We start from the raw sequence: 19,741 nt of genomic DNA, 5'->3' as shown, positions 1-19,741 counted from the left end.
CAATCCGTGAGTACTGTACATCCACTGGCCACCTGTTTTCACATATGCACTTTTTGCGTGCTCATTAGATTTGTAGGGCTGAACCACACAGATATATCTCCTTGTATTGCGTTCTTGTCCATACTTAGTTGCTATTTATAAATAAGTTTTCCTTCACAGCTAAAAGCAACTCTCCATAACAGTAGCCTAATAGCTTTCTTAGTGTCAAGCAAACGATGCCGTCCGGCTTGTGGAATACAACCTGGCATTCTTGTCTGTAATCTTCTCCAGTTCCTCCAGGCAGTCGAAGGTCATCATGGTGACTCCAACACTTTGGGCAAACTTCAAGTGTGACGTTTGCTTCGCTGGGTTTGCGTAAATGATCCGGCTCGAATCGACGCCAGCGCTCAGGACTGTTTCTATTTCTCTCTGCAGAAGAGGGGAAAGATTATGCACTATATTTGAAGACGACTTATACAACCACGGACAGTGTGATGTCTGCCAACTGGAATTAAACAACAGATAGCAGACAAGCTTATAGACTAAAAAATATGTTATCTTATGCAGAGCGATGAGCCTTGCATCAAAACGGACTCGTTTTTTCTTTTCTGTGTTTTAGGTTTCCAGCATTCATTTCTTCCGTTCTTCTCTAAATATCCGTACACGGGTATCCACTGAATTTTTCAGGAGCCTATGCAGAGAAACCGACTGTACAGAGAGTAGAGATATTCAAGGATGAGAAAAAAAAAACGTTTAAAATTTAGTATAAACTTGTTCATTAGTTTTTCAGCGGCGCAAAAAATTAAAAGCAACATCGAAAATTTCCTAATGCGATTTCAAGGTTTTATGAGCACTTGCTTTAATTTAGACTTATTGTTTGCTTTGTATCGCTTTTATCACTTCGTATCACTCGTGAGCGGCAAGGCCAAATTGAAACTGCCTCAGCTAAGCTTATCGATACTTTCTTAGTGAAGATTTGCTTAACTCGAAATACACCGGAGTGAAGCATCATGTCGAAATGATCCTGCAAAATGCGTCATGTTGGACGGTTATGACAAACAGATGGACTGATATCAGTGGTGAGGGGCTCATGACATGGTCCTGTCTACACCAAAACCATTATTTGTCATATCAGTCGAAACAGGCAAGAATGATCAAAATTTGGTGTATGTTGCTGCCGAGATGTGCAAAATGACAAAAGCGCTCGCAAGCGAAAATATAGTGGCCTTAGTCGCAGACAACACGAGCAACATACGAGCAGCCGGTCATACTGCTACAAGGAATTTGCGTATATCGAATGTTTCTTATATGCGAACCCGGCCAGAGCTTGCGACTAAAGTGGTAATTAACTACTCTGTAAATGAAATACAAGAGGAAGGCATAGTCGCCTGAAAATCCAGTCTCGCATCAGAAGAGAAGGCATAATCTAATTGGTCATCGTTGAAATATTTGATTACCTTGTTTGAACAGTCGAAGTTGACGCCTTCCAGCGCCAAAGTGTGCAGCACAACAGGATCCGAGCAAGATTTTATTGCTGCAACAACAAAAAAAAGAGAGAGAGAACAATGTTTAAATGTCACCTTTATTATTTACCAGCCCTTCTTTCGCATTGTGAACTAACGCTGAAGAAGTGGAGGTATCCAGCACTAATAATCTCAGATCACACAGGGTGTAACGTTATGCAAAAAAAAAAATTACATTATACCCTGTCTTTGTTCGTGCTTCTACGGGTACGTCTAAGCGATTGTTTTACATAAAGTTTCTTTCCACTTCAGTAAGACCAGTATTGTGAAGAGAAATAGTTACTAATTCACTACTCCTGATTTGGTGAGTGACGTGATGTAAGTCACAGCTTTTGGCGGGCCATCTTTCTCTTGCCAGTGTCTGCGCGCTGTTTTCTGCCGTGCTTAATATTCACGAAAAAGCTTTATTAGACACAGTTACCAAGAATGTAATTTTGTCCGGTTGAGTTCAAGAAGCCAGAAAATGCCGTGCAACCACACGTCTATGCAAACCATTAGTGCATTCGCGACTACTCTATGCTTTTCATCCTTTTCCATTCACTTTAAAACTAGTAGCACAACCCTGATTATCGAGAGAAAGCTGTGATTGTGGCGTCGTGACCATACGACACACTTAAGTTGAGATATGAGGTTAATGCATGCGCAACTTAGCATTTTTGCTTAAGGTTCATTGCATTTCGGTTCTTCCCACTGTGGACGATCGACTCCACCGGCATCACATTTGCACTTCCGATGGCGATGTCAGTATGTACGGTGGATTACAGAGAGAACAATAAAGAGGTGAAGGAATCGTGAATTCAACCAGTTCAGAAAAGACTCTCTATTTATGGAAGAGTGCAACTTTTATTTATGTGATTGTATTAAATACACCCATGCCCATCGATACGTGCAAAAAAGGGTACTTTCAACTTTAACGGGGTATATAATATGCGGCCAGCCTAAGTCTTCAAGAACAGCAGTCCACAAGACATAGGAAGTTTCGGTTTATACTTTACTAGCAATTTTTCTGCATATTTCTGTGTATTTCGGGCAACCAAGCGTCTCAAAAGTATGCTTGTCGACCATTCGGTCATTCTGAAAATCGTGTTAATTATTAGGTCACGCATGAAATGTTGTTTATCGATGCTTTGCTGGTTTACCTTCGCCAATTGCACATGACCTCACAGTGTTATTGTTTTAAATACATTTTCAAATTTTCTGATTTTTTTCTTACATGGCTGGTTGGTATCAGCCGCTGTTCTGACACCTCATGAAGAGAAGAATTTGAACGACGCTCCTGTGCGAATTGAGCGTTTCGCTCAAACAATCATCGTGGACTCTGTGAAGGTTCGTTTTGCGTATCGGGTGCTTCTCAGCAAGCTTCTCACCAAAATACGGTACAACACGAGGCAGCTGCTGACGCCACAGTTCCACTCTCCCTCTAAGTTCATTCAGGTCGCAGACGAAGAAGGCATTGTCTTCATCCTAGTATAACAAAAAAATATACAATGAAATTTTGGTTGGCCGTACCTCTTCGTGACGTGGGACAGGGACCACATTAAGATGCTCACAAGTCTTCATATATGACGCCCCGGCCGCCATTACCTGTCAATCACTTCAGCCGACCGTACGATTGGTCAGGAAGGAGTCCTGTTTTCCAGGTGCCCTGCCCAGTCACAGCATTTACCGAGAAGGCACCCTTCTGCTCAGTCGTGAAGACAGGAGCTCTTAAACCGTCCCTCTCATTTGAGGTAAGGAAGATGTACAGGCTAAAATAAAAATTTTGAACTTGAAAAAGAGGTAATGCTTTTGTGTCGAGATATTTCAGTTGCAGTGAGTCTAGAAGAAAGAAGATGGCGAATTCGTTTCTATCATTTTTATGCATAACCGTTTGAATCGGTCCAAAGCCGAAAACCGCACGCGGAGACCGTTTGAAGATGCATTCGCATGGCATATTTTGACAATAGTGTATGACGCAGAAAAACATAAAAAATCTTGCGCGAATCAACTTGGAGACCTAATTCTTCGCTGCTCAAACTCTTCACGTGTCTAGACTTGGGTAAACAGCGCAGGACAAAGTACAGAAATAGGAGAGATGCCTCATGTTATTCTAGGTTTCACAGCACGTGGCAAAAAGCAGAAAATGCTGCAACAAAACAAATCACAATAAAAAAATCAAAATGCAGGCAGTAGCAAGGACGATTTCGCACGAAAACGCTCGTCCCAGGTGGCGCCTTTTCCGGTGACCTAGATTATGAACACGGCTTCCCCTCAGCATGACAATATTAATGAGAGCCCTACGTTGTGAGACGCGTTTGGTGATAAAAGTTAGAATTGGGAGGATATGACACCGACAACGGGTATAGATACAGAAGCATTTAGTTTTAATTCTCGTTGTTTCCCAGAAACCGTGGATGGTGTCCTGAGCTAAAAACTGCTCAAACAGGCTGACTGTGGCGCAGGAGGCCACTAGATGCCAGTAGCCGTTTAAAATGCAATATATAAATGCTTTGCCCCAATAATAGTTAATAATAATTTGATGTGAGTTTTGAACACATCGAAACTAGTACAAAACACTTCAGTGAAATTACATTTCAAAGCGATAACACGGCAAAAACCAAGTCGGTGTATCGCAGAGCTGCAAAATTAACAAGAAACGACAACCTAATTCACATTATTAATACAAAAATAATGACCTAATCTGTCTACTGTTCAAACCAATTGCGTGATGGAAGATTGTGGGACAAGGCGCGGTAACAGTGAATTTTCCATGTATCCAGGTTTCGTGTTGGTGTATTAATGTTTCGACATGCCAAACATATTAATGTGGTCATTTGGTTAGCAACAGCAGGAGGGGAGAAATAAGTTTTCAGTAAGCGGAATTGATATATATGTACAACAGGAGCTATTTCTAGTAATCTGAAAGCCTTTTTGGTAGTAGCATGTGTCGAAATGAACAATACATCCTTTACCGAAAAAGCTATGAGATATCAAACCCTCATATATGGCTTCTCATACTAAACTCGTATAAATCTCATATCATTTCTTACAAATATCATTCAGCGTATGATAAGTATATCAGATGGTATGATGGTTGCATGGGTTTGGTATGAGAAAATACGTATTGGTTATTGTGACTCAGTTTTCTTTTTTGTTTTTTTACTGACGATAGCCTTCAAGAATGTTCTATTGCGAGCTTTTTTTTATGGCCAGACGCATTTAATATTGTTTCCCTTACCGCTGTAAAATATTAAATTTTACTTCATCACCATCATCATCATCATCAGCCTGACTACACCCACTGCAGGGCGAAGGCCTCTCCCATATTTCTGCTTATCATGAGAGGTTGCGGCCAATTACTGCACCAGGGTGGCCAACTCCTGTTCTGGTGAGGGACTGCGTTGCCGGAGGTGTTCACCGGCATCAGGTCGCACTCCAAACCTGTTTATGCAATTCCATCGACACGCGGATTTTTCTTTTATTTTAAATCCGGTGGAGAATTGCGCGGCACCGGGATTTGAACCCCTGTCCTCTTGCATGCGAGGCTGTTTTACTTATCTGTGCTTAAAATGTTATCCAGCCATAAAATTAAACACAGGGTAGTCCTTGCCGCGGCTATTTCTACCATTTTGTTTTCTTTGTTTGGCGCTGTAAATCTCTGATTACTGCCAAATTGCCTTCTGCTCACTAGCGCTGGGCTACAGCGAGGTAAAAGCACATTGTAACAAAGCGCTGAAAAGTTAATACCCTCAAGAACAGGTCATCAATAGCTCAATAGCTCACTAAGCTGGCTAAAACAGACGCTTGGGCAAGTTGGTAATCCATTGAGGGTAAACAGCGCAAAAAAGACGAGGACGAACGAAGTACACAAACGAGCGCTCACTCAACCTCACTAAGCTGACCTATATAAATTTCTAAATATAAGCGTTGCTAGTATGCCCTCTTTATTTTTATGATCAAGTTAGAGAAGTCAGTTCGAAGAATGATTATTAGAGAAACCTCGTTCTCAGTTACCTTTGCAAAACATCTGCCGGAGAAATAAAAAGCTGTGATGCTGCTTTTGCTCTTGTGTCAACATAAACTGGAGTCGGTCCCCTTACTGTGGTACACCAGAGTACACCAGTGTGGTACACTGTGGTACACCAGAGATGCTGTTATAAGCATTATTTTACCGCACTAAATAGTGGAAATTCTGGACTTTTTTTTTTTTTTTTTTTCAGCCATTTGCCAAAATTGAAGAAATCCTAAAGGACCATCAGTATGGACCGCAGCAGTAACTTTTTTTTTCCCTTTGCAAGTTTGTATTTCAAAAATACGACAGATACTTTGAAGCGGTTTTCGCTGGCGGGCTTACACCGAGGTAGATATCTCACTAACCAACATTTTAGAATGACGCAAAATAAAAAAAAAGTAAAAAAGAAGGACAAACAAGAAGACGACGACAGGAAGTCGACGACAGGAAGACGGCGTTAACCCGGCTGTTGCTCGATGATGAGATCACAACTAGAATTGACTAATAAGCTTTATTATTTTGAATTGTAAGGCAGCATTATATTACCGATATTGACGGCCATCGACATCAAACAGGGGCCCCGTTTTTTCGAATATTAAAATGCGCATTTAAAATCTCGTTCAGCCGACTTTCCCTCTGTAACATTTTATAATGACGTAAAAAATAAAATAAAAATAAAAACGGGACAGACAAGAAGACGACAACGGGACGACAACGTTGACGTCGGATCTTCGGGAGAACGGGGCCTTTAACGCTAGTGCGCCAGTACGACAATAGGATCTTTATTTAATGCCTAAGAAATGCGACACACGTCATTTTATAAATGTGCGATGCCAGAAAGCCGATCGAACGAGATGAAAAATGAGCCTGTTTTACGTTTGATGATTCGAACCACACTTCCGATTAGGCAAATTTCCACAAAGGGTTCACGTTTGCTTTTGACGGCTTTCGAAATCGCTGTTCTATATATAATCTGAAAATAAAATATAAGAATTGTTCATTATGTAACTTTAATTAATTACGTTTCGTATCGTCAAACCCTGCCAAGAATATCCGCCTTGCTGTAAACCCCACGTGCAAAGATCGCACAGATATATCCTTTCGAGTTTTTAAAGTACAGCTTTTTAAACCAGTAAAAAATCACGATGTGTAATGAACAAGGGGGCTGAAGCAAGAATTGCCGGGAACGTTAATAGCGAACCGTAGCATAAACTGAGAAAGCAATAGTTTTCCTCGATGTTTTTATACGTGACACTGGCATTATCATTTTCACTGAAAAGAGAAAATTGAAGTCAACAGCATCATTAAGGAGACTCCTATACTATATTCGTCGTTCGGCGCCAATTTCCAGTGACATAGATGCCTTTTTTTTTTCCAGGTATTCACTACACCGTTCTATGTTCAGAGAAATCCATCCCCAGGGAAACATTCATTCCTGCCCTGCTCCTTTCCCTCCTCCCCTTCTACGCTTTTCTTCTCCAGAGGCAATAGAGTATATAAACCCTGGCAATGTTGACCGCGAAGCTCAGATGAAATGTCCCCGGGTCGAAACGTTGGCTTGCGAATTGCGGCTCCCAATAAACCCTCCTTTGGTTCTCTTTTATATTGTGTAGCCATCTTCTGCCCCTCTTTCTACCCTTGATTTCCGACTTTATCCCGTGTAATTTCTCTACGGGTTGCTTACTCTCAAAAGACGGCAGTCTACTAGGAGGTTAAATAAATAAATAAAAAAAATAGGCAAGGAAAAATGACATGCCAGAAAGTATTTCGCGTTTAGTATACTAAACATCCAAACGATACCCAGAGTAATTTCTTCTATCGCGTACTGAAAAGAAAAAAATGAAGCACTATAAGCAGTTCGAACCACTTACTTGAGTTTCTACCACTTTCTGGGCAACATCCCGAACAGTTCCCTCGATGTGGACGTAAAAATTGCTGCCCTTATTGTCGGTCATGTTGTCCTCCGTCTGTCCCAAAAAGTTATCTGCAGAATAAAACATAAAGACTACAACGATCACAGTTAGCCGTGCTAGTGTGACTATCACAAATATGTAATTCCCTTGCAAGAACACTCTATTGTTGTGGTGTCAGCAGACATCTATACTATGGTAAACGAACCTAAACTTTCTGAATTAACGAACGCTTTCATGCACATTACGTAACCAATAACCGTATTACAGTCAATCACACTTACAAATGCCGGAGCATTAAGAAATGTTCGCTTATTACGAACTATGTTGTAACTATGCGTGAAAATGCACGGGGCCAAATCACTGCGTGTCAAATACAGCAAAACAGCACAGAGACCGATGAAGCTCTCGTGACGTGTTCCCTAAAAAAAAAAAATTGAAAAAGAAAACATCTGAGGCGAGGTACAGTTGGTAATGCGCTGAGCTGAGGATCCAAGGGTGGAGGTCCGATTTCCGGTTGAAAGAAGGTTTATTAATTTATTTTTTTACTCTCGCTCTCGAAAGCGTGACGCCTTTGCTGACAATCTTCTGGTGACAACCTTCTGTCGACATCGATGTGGCATTAAAGGCTTTCACCTTAATTTTCGTAGTTGTTTTTACCACCGCTAGAACGAAAACGGTTTCCATCTACCAGCTTGCCTTTGCGCAAGCATACGCATAAAGCATTTGCAGCTGTGTCTTTTAGAGAGCAGCATTATTACAATCAATACCAGGAGCCTAATGTCGCTGACACGACGTAACAATAGCATTAAGCTTATCACTAATTTCAGATTTCATTTCCTCATTCATTGCCGAAGACAAAGTACTCGAAAATCAGAATGTTACCGACATAAGCGCGAGTCTTGAACGTCACTATTCTACTGGGACTCACTTAACTAGCGCCGCTATGACAGGCTCAAGGTGGAACGCCGGACAATGATCACTGTGAGCGATAAATACTAGCGTTATACTTAACCTTAACCCTAATTTTCGAGCGTGGGGTTCAACACTCGTAAAAAGTGTCCAGAAGAATGGCGTTCAAGCTCGTAATGAAAACCCTTTGGAAGCGTGGGGCATTTGGGATTCGTCCAGGTGCCTCAAAACATTTACTTAGTACTCTATCAGAGAGTTTAGCCACACCGTAAATGAGATAAGAAACTCATTTTGTATGAAACAGCGCGAAGGACGAAGACTAAGATAGAAGAGGACACACGCAGTCTACCTGGAAACGTTCCTGGGTGCAATTTAGGTCTCCTGGGACTATTACTGCTCGATTCTCGCTGAGAAAGTCAGACCATGCATGATTTAAAACGCGATTCACAGAAGATAAAAATAAACTAGAATAGAATAGTATGATGAACAAGAAACGTTAACGCGCATGTCGACAACTTTGTCAATTTTACTACCTTGTGATCTCAGGCTATTCCTAAGAACGGCGCCGAAAACACGATGAGCCAACGCAAGCAAAAAAAATCATTTATGCGCTGTATTGAATTATTTGTCTCTAAATTAATTACGGTGTTAATCAGGTCAACAGCAAATATTAATAATTATTATAAAACATAGTCACCTACGCTCTCTTTCCTCGCTGACTATTGGCTTCTTTAATCACAAGCTGCTGCACAGTCACTTTATAGAAGTCGTTACTTATACTGTACTTGCAATTTAAAATACATGTTTCTATTGCATGAGCCGAACAATATGTCGCAACATGACAAAGACACAACGGCGCGACAACAGCTGCAAATAAATGTTAACTTTCTCGAACGCAGCCTGTGTGTGTAAGAACTTGTATACCCGCTTCAATTCTCTATATCGTCATGTCTCCCACTGTGACGTCGACACTAACGTAGCACTCCATACTTTTACTAGACACTTTAGGACAACGTCTCCGTCTTTACGCTTTAATTTTTCTGCTATACTCAAAGGTACTTCATCATCCAGAATGAATTACCGTGATTGAAAACGCTCAGAAACCACACCACTCTTACCTGTCAAAGCACTTTGGCAGTACAAACTCTCCCCTTCTTCGCACCAGTCGGCTTAGGCTACCTCCAACTTGTGCCCTGGCGGGACATCTACTCAGCTCCCTATCGTCACACCCACCGTGCACATCCGGTGTTAAGGGCACTAGCAGACGTGTTTTCAGCTGGAATTCACGGACTTTCCTCCCTTTACGCTTGCTGATGTTGTTTGCGAACTGTGTCAAATATGTGCGCCTATTTCCTCCGCGTTTAAAACCAAAATCGAATAAAAGAGCAGGAAATAAAAAGCAACATAAGTAGGTCACGGCCCCGCAGTCAGCGCTTTATTTCCAGCCGTCATTGAAAGAAGTGAGAAGGTATCAAAGTGGCTCTTCTGTCTTGGTGTTGTGGATTATAGAAGGTAATTCTTACCGAGGGTGCAAGGAAAGAAATCACCGGGCCGCCGACGCGGTGTGGAAACCCACGGCTTTCGCATGTCATGTGCGTTTTCCTCAGGCCGAAGCTGGCTGCGCCTCCTGTCGTCGCTTTTGCGAAGCAGTGGCAGCGCTTCTTTGCTGCTTGCTTTCATGTTAAATAGCTAGCGCGAAAAAGAAGAAAACGAAAGAAAGGGGACACGTGCGTGCTCGTGTGTGTCCCTACCATTTGTCGCGTCTTTTTTGCGCTACTGTTGCAACATGCAAAACCTGTGTGTCCTCTATAATTCGTCCTCATTGTTTTGTTTTTTCTTTTTTTTTTTGCGCTACTGTTTAAAGCGGTAACCGCATGAGGCGACAATTCCTGGCGGTGCGTAGCGCGATGACGACGCCTACGCCTGTCGTTGCCGCTGGTGCACGCCACACGGAGCGACGGGAGTAAGCGACAGAAAGGCGCGTTTTCGGCGTTGTTACCACCGCCTCGCTGTTAGGTCAAGGGGAGTATAGTTACGCTACATCTCGTTTATAACACTAAACAGCATAAAGTACAAAAAAAAAAACTGATGAAATTCCTTGCAACGCATCGTGATTTAGAGGGTCCAAGCGCAGCGGTGTGCTACCACACTGCGATGCAGACTTGCATTGCAAGCAGTGACTATGCGGCGACTGAAAACCGAAACCCCACCCCACCCCCTTCCCTTCCCTACATCCTCTTCCCCATCCCCTGGTTGCCACGAGTGACGCCACAAAGATGGCCAACATAAAGGCGGCTAGTATCCCTTCCCAAAAATATCCCATAGTCTCCACCACAGCCACCACCACCACGCCAATGAACTTTGATGCGTTCAACGCAACGCTGGTTGTATTCGATGCAACGCTCGGTCGTCCGCAGCCAAAGCTTTCGCTCCACATTCGGTTAAGCAGAATTGAACCCCTCTAATATTTTTTTTTTATTAAATGCTCGCAGCATGGCCAAAAATAATTCCTTAAAATCGTTGCCTTTTATGAGTTTGAACAAGCAGAGAACATTTGTTTTATGATCTGCTCTCTTCTCTGCTTATCTGCTGCGTTCGAGCAGAAGCTCGTTGCCTCCCTGTGGCCGTGTTTTATTTCTTGGTAATTGACTGTTTTGTGTGCCTGCATGGCTCGCCGCGTGCACAAAATGCATATAAGTATGCATGTACCGGTGGATATAGCCTCCTGTTTACTTGAATTTTGCCAGATGTAACTTATTTAATTCGAACACGTGACACAATAAAATAGTAACACCCGTAGGGCCTCAGTAATTCGGGATTGGCCTGCTGAACCCAAGGAATCGTGATCGAATGCCAACCGTGGCGGCCTCTATTCGATGGAAGCGAAGAACGAGGCGCCCGTGGACTGTGCGATGGCAGTGCATGTTAAAGATCCCTAGGTCGTCGATATTTCCGAACCCTCCCCTGTGGCATACGTCATAGCCTGAGTCGCTTTGGTACGTTACGCCCTAAAACCAACGAATATTACAGCAGGAGAAATCAAACAAATACTTCCCCTACATCCCAGCAGTCAAGGATAATATGGTCTACGGTTTCCGGATTATGGCACATCCAGCACTCCACCGACTACGGAAAAGGACCATGTTTTTTTCTAAACCATGGTTAAAAGGTTATGTACCACAGTGTAGAATAAAAAATAGACTTTTTACTCTCAATCGTACTGCCATTTTTGAAAGCTCTTTTAATGCACCATTACTTTGCCCTCCGCGGTGTAATGAAGGACTCAGGAAAACGGTCGCTATTAGCATTCAACGTCCACTCCCCTACTACTCACTGCATTGCATGTGGTAACAGCAGGGGTTAGCTGGTGGTCCGGCGGCTGCGCATGGGAGAAACTCTGGTCGCGTCACAGGATGGCCATTTTGTCATATGGTATAGTACATAACCTAGTTATATAAGGACGTCACAACATATCTATGGCGGCTACCCTTGTAATGTGATAACATCACAACATGGCTACCCTAGTCGTGTGATATACATACGTGTGATGTTTACGTGAGGACACCGCAACGTTATACGCGAGGTAATCACGTGGCTACAATGGCATCACTTGTCTAAAATGCTGCGGCAATTTGGTCACGTGGTGTATCACAGAAGGATGGGTGCGAAATGTGGGAACGAAAGTAGATCTTACGCACTTGAAAATTCTGGTATAGCGGCTCCAACGGGCGAGTCGCCCCTATGGGTCTTTTCGCCAGCCAACAGAGAGAGTGATGGAGCTTATGACTTAATAATGACTGACCGTGACCCTTTGCAGTGATTCCACGCTAAAAAGCCATCCGTGCTGATTAGAACTGGCTGGGTTCGAAACTGAGTACTCAGGTTCAGTGGCCGAGCGTTTTAATCACTGAGCCATTGCTTTTTTAATAAAGAAGAAGGAAAAAAAGTAACATTGAGCCATCCCTGCGCTTGCTTTCGCTCATTATAACGAGGCTTAAGCAGAGAAAAAAAAAAACAGGTCATTTGACGTACAGGCTGATAAACTCCAAGTGACCAAGTGAGCATTTGCAGCGAGATTGATCACGGAGGCCATTCATTCATTCATTCATTCATTCATTCATTCATTCATTCATTCATTCATTCATTCATTCATTCATAAACTTTTATTCATGAGGATGACCTGAGACCTAGAGGGGAAGGGGGTGGGTTTGGTGAGGTTGGTTCAACCTTCTCTATTTGACGCGGCGGCTCCCAGATGGAGCCACATGTACACCTGAAATTCCAGCTTTCCGGCCTCATTTTGGTGGCATACGCCTAAAGTACTGCAAAAAAAAAAGTACACCTCCTTTAGTTTATTTTAGCTCAGTTCTGTTTCTTGTCCAGATTTATCTGCCGGACGGGAACTTTATGTCAGATTTATTATCCTGAAGACGCATGTTGGTTTTTAACGACCGCGTATATTCAAAGGAATCCTATTTACGACTGTCTGGGGCACTTTACAGTGCGCAGGCAGTGTATAACGCAGGATTGGTTTTTCGTTGCTCCTCCTACAAAAATTAAGGAACGCGGTCAGTGTTTGATCCCACGACCGACGTTACTACAGACATGTGTCAAAGCCACCACGGCGAGTAATTCTTATAAATTTGATTTGTCCTTAGTCGCACGAAAGAGAGCGAGATAAGTAGCTGTTATTTTGTTAAAATAAAACAATCGAACATTGAAGCCATCAAAAGGAAGTCTTTTGTTTTCGATAGTAGTTCCACAACATCCCTAAAATCTGTTACACATTTTTAATCGATGAAACAATACTCAGTGATATCTGTAGCATCACAAAGGCGGAGAATCAGCGCAGAGTCGAGAATGTACTTTTTCTAACCACGTTTTAACGGGCAGTATTTCAGTGCGTAGCAAACAAAAAGAAGTCTTCATACATGATGAGAGAGATTTTCGCGATTTTTTTTTTTTTTATATCGTGTCCCGGTAAACCAAAATGTACGGAGAAATACATGGACGGAGGGAAGAGAACAGAAAATAATTCCACGTAGAGCACCTCCACGAAACAGAAAACAGAAACTCTGAAGCGAAACTAACAATTTGGCAACGAACAGCAATAAATGCTCCTTTAACACAGACAAGTTGGAATGTTAGACGAAACAATGAGATTCGGTGAAACATAAAATAAATCGAGTTGCTGGAATGCAGATACTAGTGGGTGGCAAGTATCGCGGAAAAACTTGAAACTATCTGTCGAACATACATGTAGACAAAACAAAGGCCGCCAGCGCTTACAATCCTAAAAATTTATCAAACATCATAATTTCAAAAGCTGAGACACACAAAAGTAGCTTAAACTCTGTATAAATTGTAGATATAAAATATTTTGCAGTGAATAATTTGGAACTCAAAAACAAACTTTATTTGCCAGGAATTGATTACTGGCGGTCATTCTGCGGAAAATAGAGACCAGAGGGTAAAATCTGAGCATGGCGCTGAAGAGTTTGCAAACTGCTTTCTTACAAACGCTTACAGAGGCCTCAAGGTACTTTTTTTTTTTTCTGACATGATATTTGTTGCACGTCGTTATGTACAGAAAGGGTTACGTACACAGATTATTTACAAAGCACTCAGCCGTTGCTGAGCTGCACAACAGAAACACTACTAAAAGGCAGGCAAAGATAAACAGTGTGTCACCAGCGGAAACCAAACAGGTTGAAAGTGATTTACCTACAATACATGCCACACCAGCATATTCAGAAGGTGTCAATCCCCGCATGCCAACCGAGAACACAGGGACGATTAATCCCTGAAACTGAACCAGATTTATCCGTTAAATGAATGCCTTCATGATCCTTATCCTATCAGCGCAGAAAAGCCAAGGATCGTGTGGTTCGAGTGTAGCTTTTCCGCGCTAATGCAACACGCGAGCAAAAGCCTAGCGGCGTAACCTAGTTGGCGAGGTGAGAATCAGGTGCTGAAATGCTTCTGCTTTCTCCAACCAGGTGGCAGCCCTGAGAAATTGTAAAAAAAAAGCTGGCTACCGGCATGACTGGTCGACAGCACGTCGACAGTAACTACGGTAGCTGATCGACTTATTTGACGAAGCAGTTTTATTAAGTTTCGATTTATGTGCTTAAAAAATGAATAAAGTGGCATAGCTAGGTTGCAAATGGTGCCGAACTGTTGCGAATTCAGGGGCAGCAAAAGAACAAAATCCGGCAAAGCAATTCCTGTGTAGGTAAACATCACATTCGGCGCAACAAAAGAGAGAGAAAGATGGCAGGAAACTACCAGAAATGTTTTATTTGCGTTTCATCTACATGGGTCAAATAACAGTTTTGGATACAATCAACTAAGACCGAAATAATTTTGGGATGCTATTATAAGGATGTATACAGGCCTCTCTTTAGCCTCAGTGCAGTGCAAACTTCCAATCTTTTTGCGGGGTGTCGGTTTTGGGTCAGTTTTGTGGGCTTAGGGTACAAGATGGTCAAAATTTCTTCAGAAGAGTGGGAGGGTCTATAAGGAGATATATGCAGGTCTTGAAAAGAAGGTCAAGGTTTTCCGCTAAAGGCAGTCAGTAATTTATACCAAAACTCAACTTCTCACAACAATGCCTAACCATTTTATTCTCTTCGAATTAGAAGACATTTAACAATCACAATTCTCTCCCGGAGGAGGGGGAGGAAGGTGAGGAGGAAAGGCAGGGAGGTTAACCGGTAAAGGAACTGGTTTGCTACCCTGCACTGGGGGAGAGGGGTAGGTGGGTGGGTATAAAAGCTGAGAGGGAGAGAGGGATGGGTGAAGACAGTACAATCACATCACAGACATGTCACATCACATCACGTCACAGTCATATCACGTAACATAAAAAAAATCATAGCCTTTCGATCGGTCCTGTGCTTTTCATAAAGCGGAGCAGTGCCTGGGAGGCCTTCACAGCAGACGATCGCCGTGGCCAGGGACCTAGGATATTATTCGCTATCTTTAGTAGATGGCGTCCAAACTAGGGCGGACATTGCGCCACGGCGAAGCCAGGCGAATTCTGTCACGTGAGTATTGACTTTCGGCTCGCTCCAGTGGTTTAGTTACTGTGCGCACTCCTTCTGTATGCCGTATCTGTTGTGTATGCTGTTGCCCCATTATCCGTTTCGGTAGCTCGACAATGGCTAGCGCCACAGTTGCTATGGCAATTTTGACGCGATGTCTCACTCGTCGCTTTAGTGACTTGACAACAGCTGGCTTCACAGTTGCTATGGCAACTGTAATGCGAGCGAGCTACGACGGCTGCGGACCGAGCAGCGAGGCACCACGGGGTGTTCGACCTTGACTACACTTACTCTTTTTCTTTTTTTTTTTTTTTTTTTTTTTTTTTTGAAGTCATGCGAATTGGTACCACTGCTTGTGGATAAGTTCTGCGAACAACTTGCAGCGACGACTAGAGGCGACAACTTCCAGGGACGGGTGTTCCTTGGACTGAGCCATATAAGGCTTTCGCCTTAATAACGTACGCAGATCGTGCTGAATTTTTTTACTTCATTCAGACTTGAATTCAAGCTTGATAATACCGCGTTTCAATCATAGCTTAGTAGAGGCGTATTTCGCCGATTTCTTTCAATATACCCGTAATTCAGAGTATCCAGAACGCTTGGCGATCGTTCAGATTGGACCCCATCTATAGCTAGCGCAGCCGGCCGTTCCTTCCGTGAAGACCGACAAGAGTAGTGTTAGTATGTAAAGTGTTACGTTTAATAACGCTCTCAGTCTTCAAGGACATTACATGTTGTTAATGAAGGCCTTAAGCATGTTAATCAAGCTCTGGTTGTGGTTTTTTGTTTGCTAACCACCCTCCTAATCTCGCAAAGAAAAAACGAATCCGCAAGCAAAGAGTTTCTGCATATTACCTAAAGGAAAAAGTGTTCCTTCGATAATTCATCCAGCGTGGAGAAGCGCAGAAGTGTCGGGAAGATGAGGTTTCGTATTTGGCTTGAATAATTTTTTGGTATAAAACGCCGATTCAGCCATATCAATACCACCCTTCTCATGGCAAACTTCGAAGGAAAGCTGTGAAAGTTTCCATACCAGCCTTTCCACCTTGTCAACACCAAACCTTCATTTGCGTTAAATGTATGGAAGAAACATGTTCACTCCTCGACTTCATTGCTTCAGCCAACCTTTTTTCATTTATTTGACCACACCCTTCATCCTTCATAGCAATTTTTATGCCCTGAGGGAATAAACATCGCAAAAAAAAAATGTACAATGCAATCCACGTTTTCAGCCCAACACCAGCTTAGCCAAGTACGAAACCTCGTCTTCCCGGCATTGCAACATTGGATACGTGCTCGAGAACGAACTCGCACAGACGGGGGCGCTACATTTCTCTCTACGTAATACTGAGAAACTCCATGCTTTAAGGGTACCTCTGGACAGAGGACTACGCCAAATGGATTCTTGCCCCTGCACAAAGGCGAATATCGCAGGAGCGTTTAAATTTTTTATCGTAGAAATGGTCACCAGGCCGCCACTTCGCGGTATCTAAATGCTATATTTTGCAGGCGTGAATATGACGGGCTTAATAATCTCAGTCGGAAATTAAATAATCACTGCGCCTTGTCAACACCCCTTCCTCTCTTTCTGTTATTTTTTTTTCCTTCTCCTGTGAGCAAACATAAGAATAAATATTTGCGGTAGCTCAGCTCAGTTAGGCCAGGATATACGTAGTGAAAGCATGTCAAACTTTAGTGTGCCTTACAATAAACGCTACACTCTTGTCATGTATGAATATAGTGCAGCATGCGCAGCCACCCTTCGCATGCCGAAAGATAACTCACCTGGTGTTAACTGTTCGCCATGTGCAGTGACGCTGCTCACACCGGGTGCTGAAAGTGGACTCGTCGATGAATATCACCTGTCTCCAGCCTTCTTCAGTGCACGACGCGTGCTCCTGCTAAAATAACAGCCTCTTCTGCCTATTGGCACTTGATAGCAAAGGCTTTCGTGCGGGGATGCGGCTGCAATGTGCAGCTTCATGGAGGCGATCGCGCCCCAGTTGTGCGTGGATGGGCAAGTGGAGCTCATTTCGTATTTCTTTCACTGTCAAATGTGAATTGTCCACTGCTGCTGCCACTAGTAGTCGGTCCTGCTCTTCATTCGTTGACCTTGGTCTCTTTCCGCGCGGCAGGTTATGGAGGCGGCCGCCGTCATCCCGATACGCTTGTATGATCCCGTTGATCGTGTACAGAGGTCGACCAATTAGCTTAGCAAGTTCTCTTTGTGACGTGCCTTGTTGCGGAAATGTGACTATTTTTAATCTTTCGTCGTATTTAACGGACGGCATTGTGCCATCCGTGCAAAAACAGCCAAAACGCAAGCAGCATTTTTCAGAAAAAGAATGTAAACTTAATCAAACGACGTTCTTCTAAGAGTCCCCTCAAGGCATGGTGCTCACTGCAGCAATGCTCTTCCTGAAAAAGCACTCTTGTGGCAAGCCAGTAATCAGCAGTCGCTCCGTTTCAGCGATAAGCTTGCCGCTCCAACGCTATAGACAGGGACTGCAAACAGCGGAAAGTCGAGCGGTGGCTGCACATAGAGCGGTTAGGGACGGAGCCACATACCCAGTGTACACGTCAGCAGCTTATCGCGGACGCTGCTAGACGGAGCGCGCTGTACTGAAATTCACCGAAAGCCCCGCGCTCCCGTGTTCGCGTTTCATTCCAGCCCGATTGTACAGGTGCAGTCAAAAGTAAATGGAAGGTCCGACAGCGTGCCAAACCGTGTCGCAGCGCTTTCTGACGCCGGCTCTGATAACTGATTAGCTTTGTCGCCAGAAAGCGGCGCTCGCTATCAGCAGACCTTTATCTACAGCCTAACGGTGGTCACCTTCGGCGGCTAGAACGAATGCTTGTTGCTTTTTACATGCGACGCCACGGATTTTGCTGGCGCTACCGGCGACGTGTTTGAAGAGCGGTTCGCGCGCGCCGTTTGAAGAAGTAAGCAGCTGGTGCGTGCGGCCACGGGCATATTACCTGGCAGCAAGCATTGCCATGATTTTTTACCTTTGTTTTTGCAGTGAACGGCGTACAATAGAGTATTTGTTTTATTTCTGGTGCTTAAGTGAGAGGGATTGCTTGTACCGTTTCTTCACAGCGCGATGCCGTCCACACTACCTGAAGATGAACGGCGCAACATAATTCGCTTTTAAATCGCGTTTACTTATGCACCTTGCATTTTTTGTTGTGAAAGTAACTGGACGAAGTTCTTACTACGAAGGAAAACAAAGAATTCTCTTGTTACGTTCGACGTGCTGAGCATGCGTTACTACCTGGCCAATTCGCAATACGTTCATTTCGCGTATTTTTACCTCGTCATCTGTTACATCGAACACACAGACTAAACCAGCATCGTGTCCTTTCAATTATTTTGTGCATATTCGTTCTTACATATGCTAGGGTATATGCACAACTTACTATAAATTAAATGAAGGCAGCAAACAAAAGCCGAGGGATGTTCATTGCTGGCCCTCATTTCATGAGCGGACACTGGAGAAGCAATGAAACCTGAAAACAAGAAAGAAAAAAAACGCCCTGCGGTACGCCGGTCACGGCAAAAAAAAAAATGTAGCTGAAAGGTCGTGGCGGTGCTCGCTGCCAGGCATTACCGAGGCCGTACACGCGAGCTGCGCACTATATTTCAAACGGCGCGAATCTTTCTTCAAACACGTCGCAGGTAGCGCCAGAAAAATTCATGGCGTCGCATGTGAAAAGCAACAATCATCCGTTCCAGCCGCCGAATGTGACCACCGTTATGCTGCAGATAAAGGTCTGCTGATAGCGCGCGCCGACTCTTGGCAAACGAGCTAAACAGTTACCAGAGCTGGCGTTAGAACGCGCTGCGGCACAGTTTGCCACGCTCTCGGACCTTGCATTTACCTTTGACTGCACCTGTACATCACACAAGCACAGCACAAAGAACACTAGCGTTAATCAAGCAGTTTAAGATAGGTATAATATAATGGCAGTTTCCTTTTAAACTTGTAGCGACAAAGAGGTGAAGAGAAACCATAGGCAATCATTTTAATTTAAGTTAGAAGTTCTACTTTACCAAACATAGGTTTCAGAGCCACGCTATTATGGGAGCATGCTCGTAAAAAAAAAATGGAGGAGTTCAACGCTGCTGAACCGAATGTGGGACGAAAGCTTTGGCTGCGGGCGACCCAGCGTTGCATCGAACACTACCAGCGTTCCGTTGAACGCATCAAAGTTCACCGGCGTTCTAGGCAGAATCCACTTCTATGCCGTGAGCACGCGATACCGGCAGACCCTTTCCGGTTCCATTCGGTCATCTATATTGTAATTTTAACGCGGTAGCGTTAAGGAGCTCGTGTCGCAGAAAAGCCGGTGTCGTCGGCGTCCAGTGAGCGATAAATC

The 19,741-nt window shown here is 43.6% G+C and overlaps 1 protein-coding gene across 3 annotated transcripts in view; it reads right to left on the bottom strand.

Moving 5' to 3' along the window:
* LOC146185687 (antizyme inhibitor 2-like) overlaps positions 1-18,154 on the bottom strand; it is a 29,643-nt gene extending 11,489 nt beyond the window's left edge. Inside the window, exons 1-5 of one of the 3 annotated variants that reach the window (XM_084606602.1) lie at positions 17,147-18,154; positions 7,365-7,498; positions 2,870-2,966; positions 1,437-1,513; positions 242-408 (exon numbers count right to left, since the gene is read on the bottom strand). In XM_084606602.1, coding sequence (XP_084462728.1) covers positions 242-408; positions 1,437-1,513; positions 2,870-2,966; positions 7,365-7,493 — 470 coding nt within the window. In that variant the 5' untranslated portion in view covers positions 7,494-7,498; positions 17,147-18,154. Of the gene's footprint in view, positions 1-241; positions 409-1,436; positions 1,514-2,869; positions 2,967-7,364; positions 7,499-9,838; positions 9,923-17,146 lie in introns of those variants that run through there. The other 2 variants (XM_084606603.1, XM_084606601.1) reach the window with 2 other exon arrangements.
* Between the last annotated feature and the right edge of the window lie 1,587 nt (positions 18,155-19,741).

Source organism: Amblyomma maculatum, chromosome 6 (assembly GCF_055883805.1).
Source record: "Amblyomma maculatum isolate TAMU_Amacu chromosome 6, ASM5588380v1, whole genome shotgun sequence".
Classification (NCBI taxonomy): domain Eukaryota; kingdom Metazoa; phylum Arthropoda; class Arachnida; order Ixodida; family Ixodidae; genus Amblyomma; species Amblyomma maculatum.
Note: the sequence above shows the minus strand (reverse complement) of the source record. Positions and strands in the feature narration are given on the sequence as shown.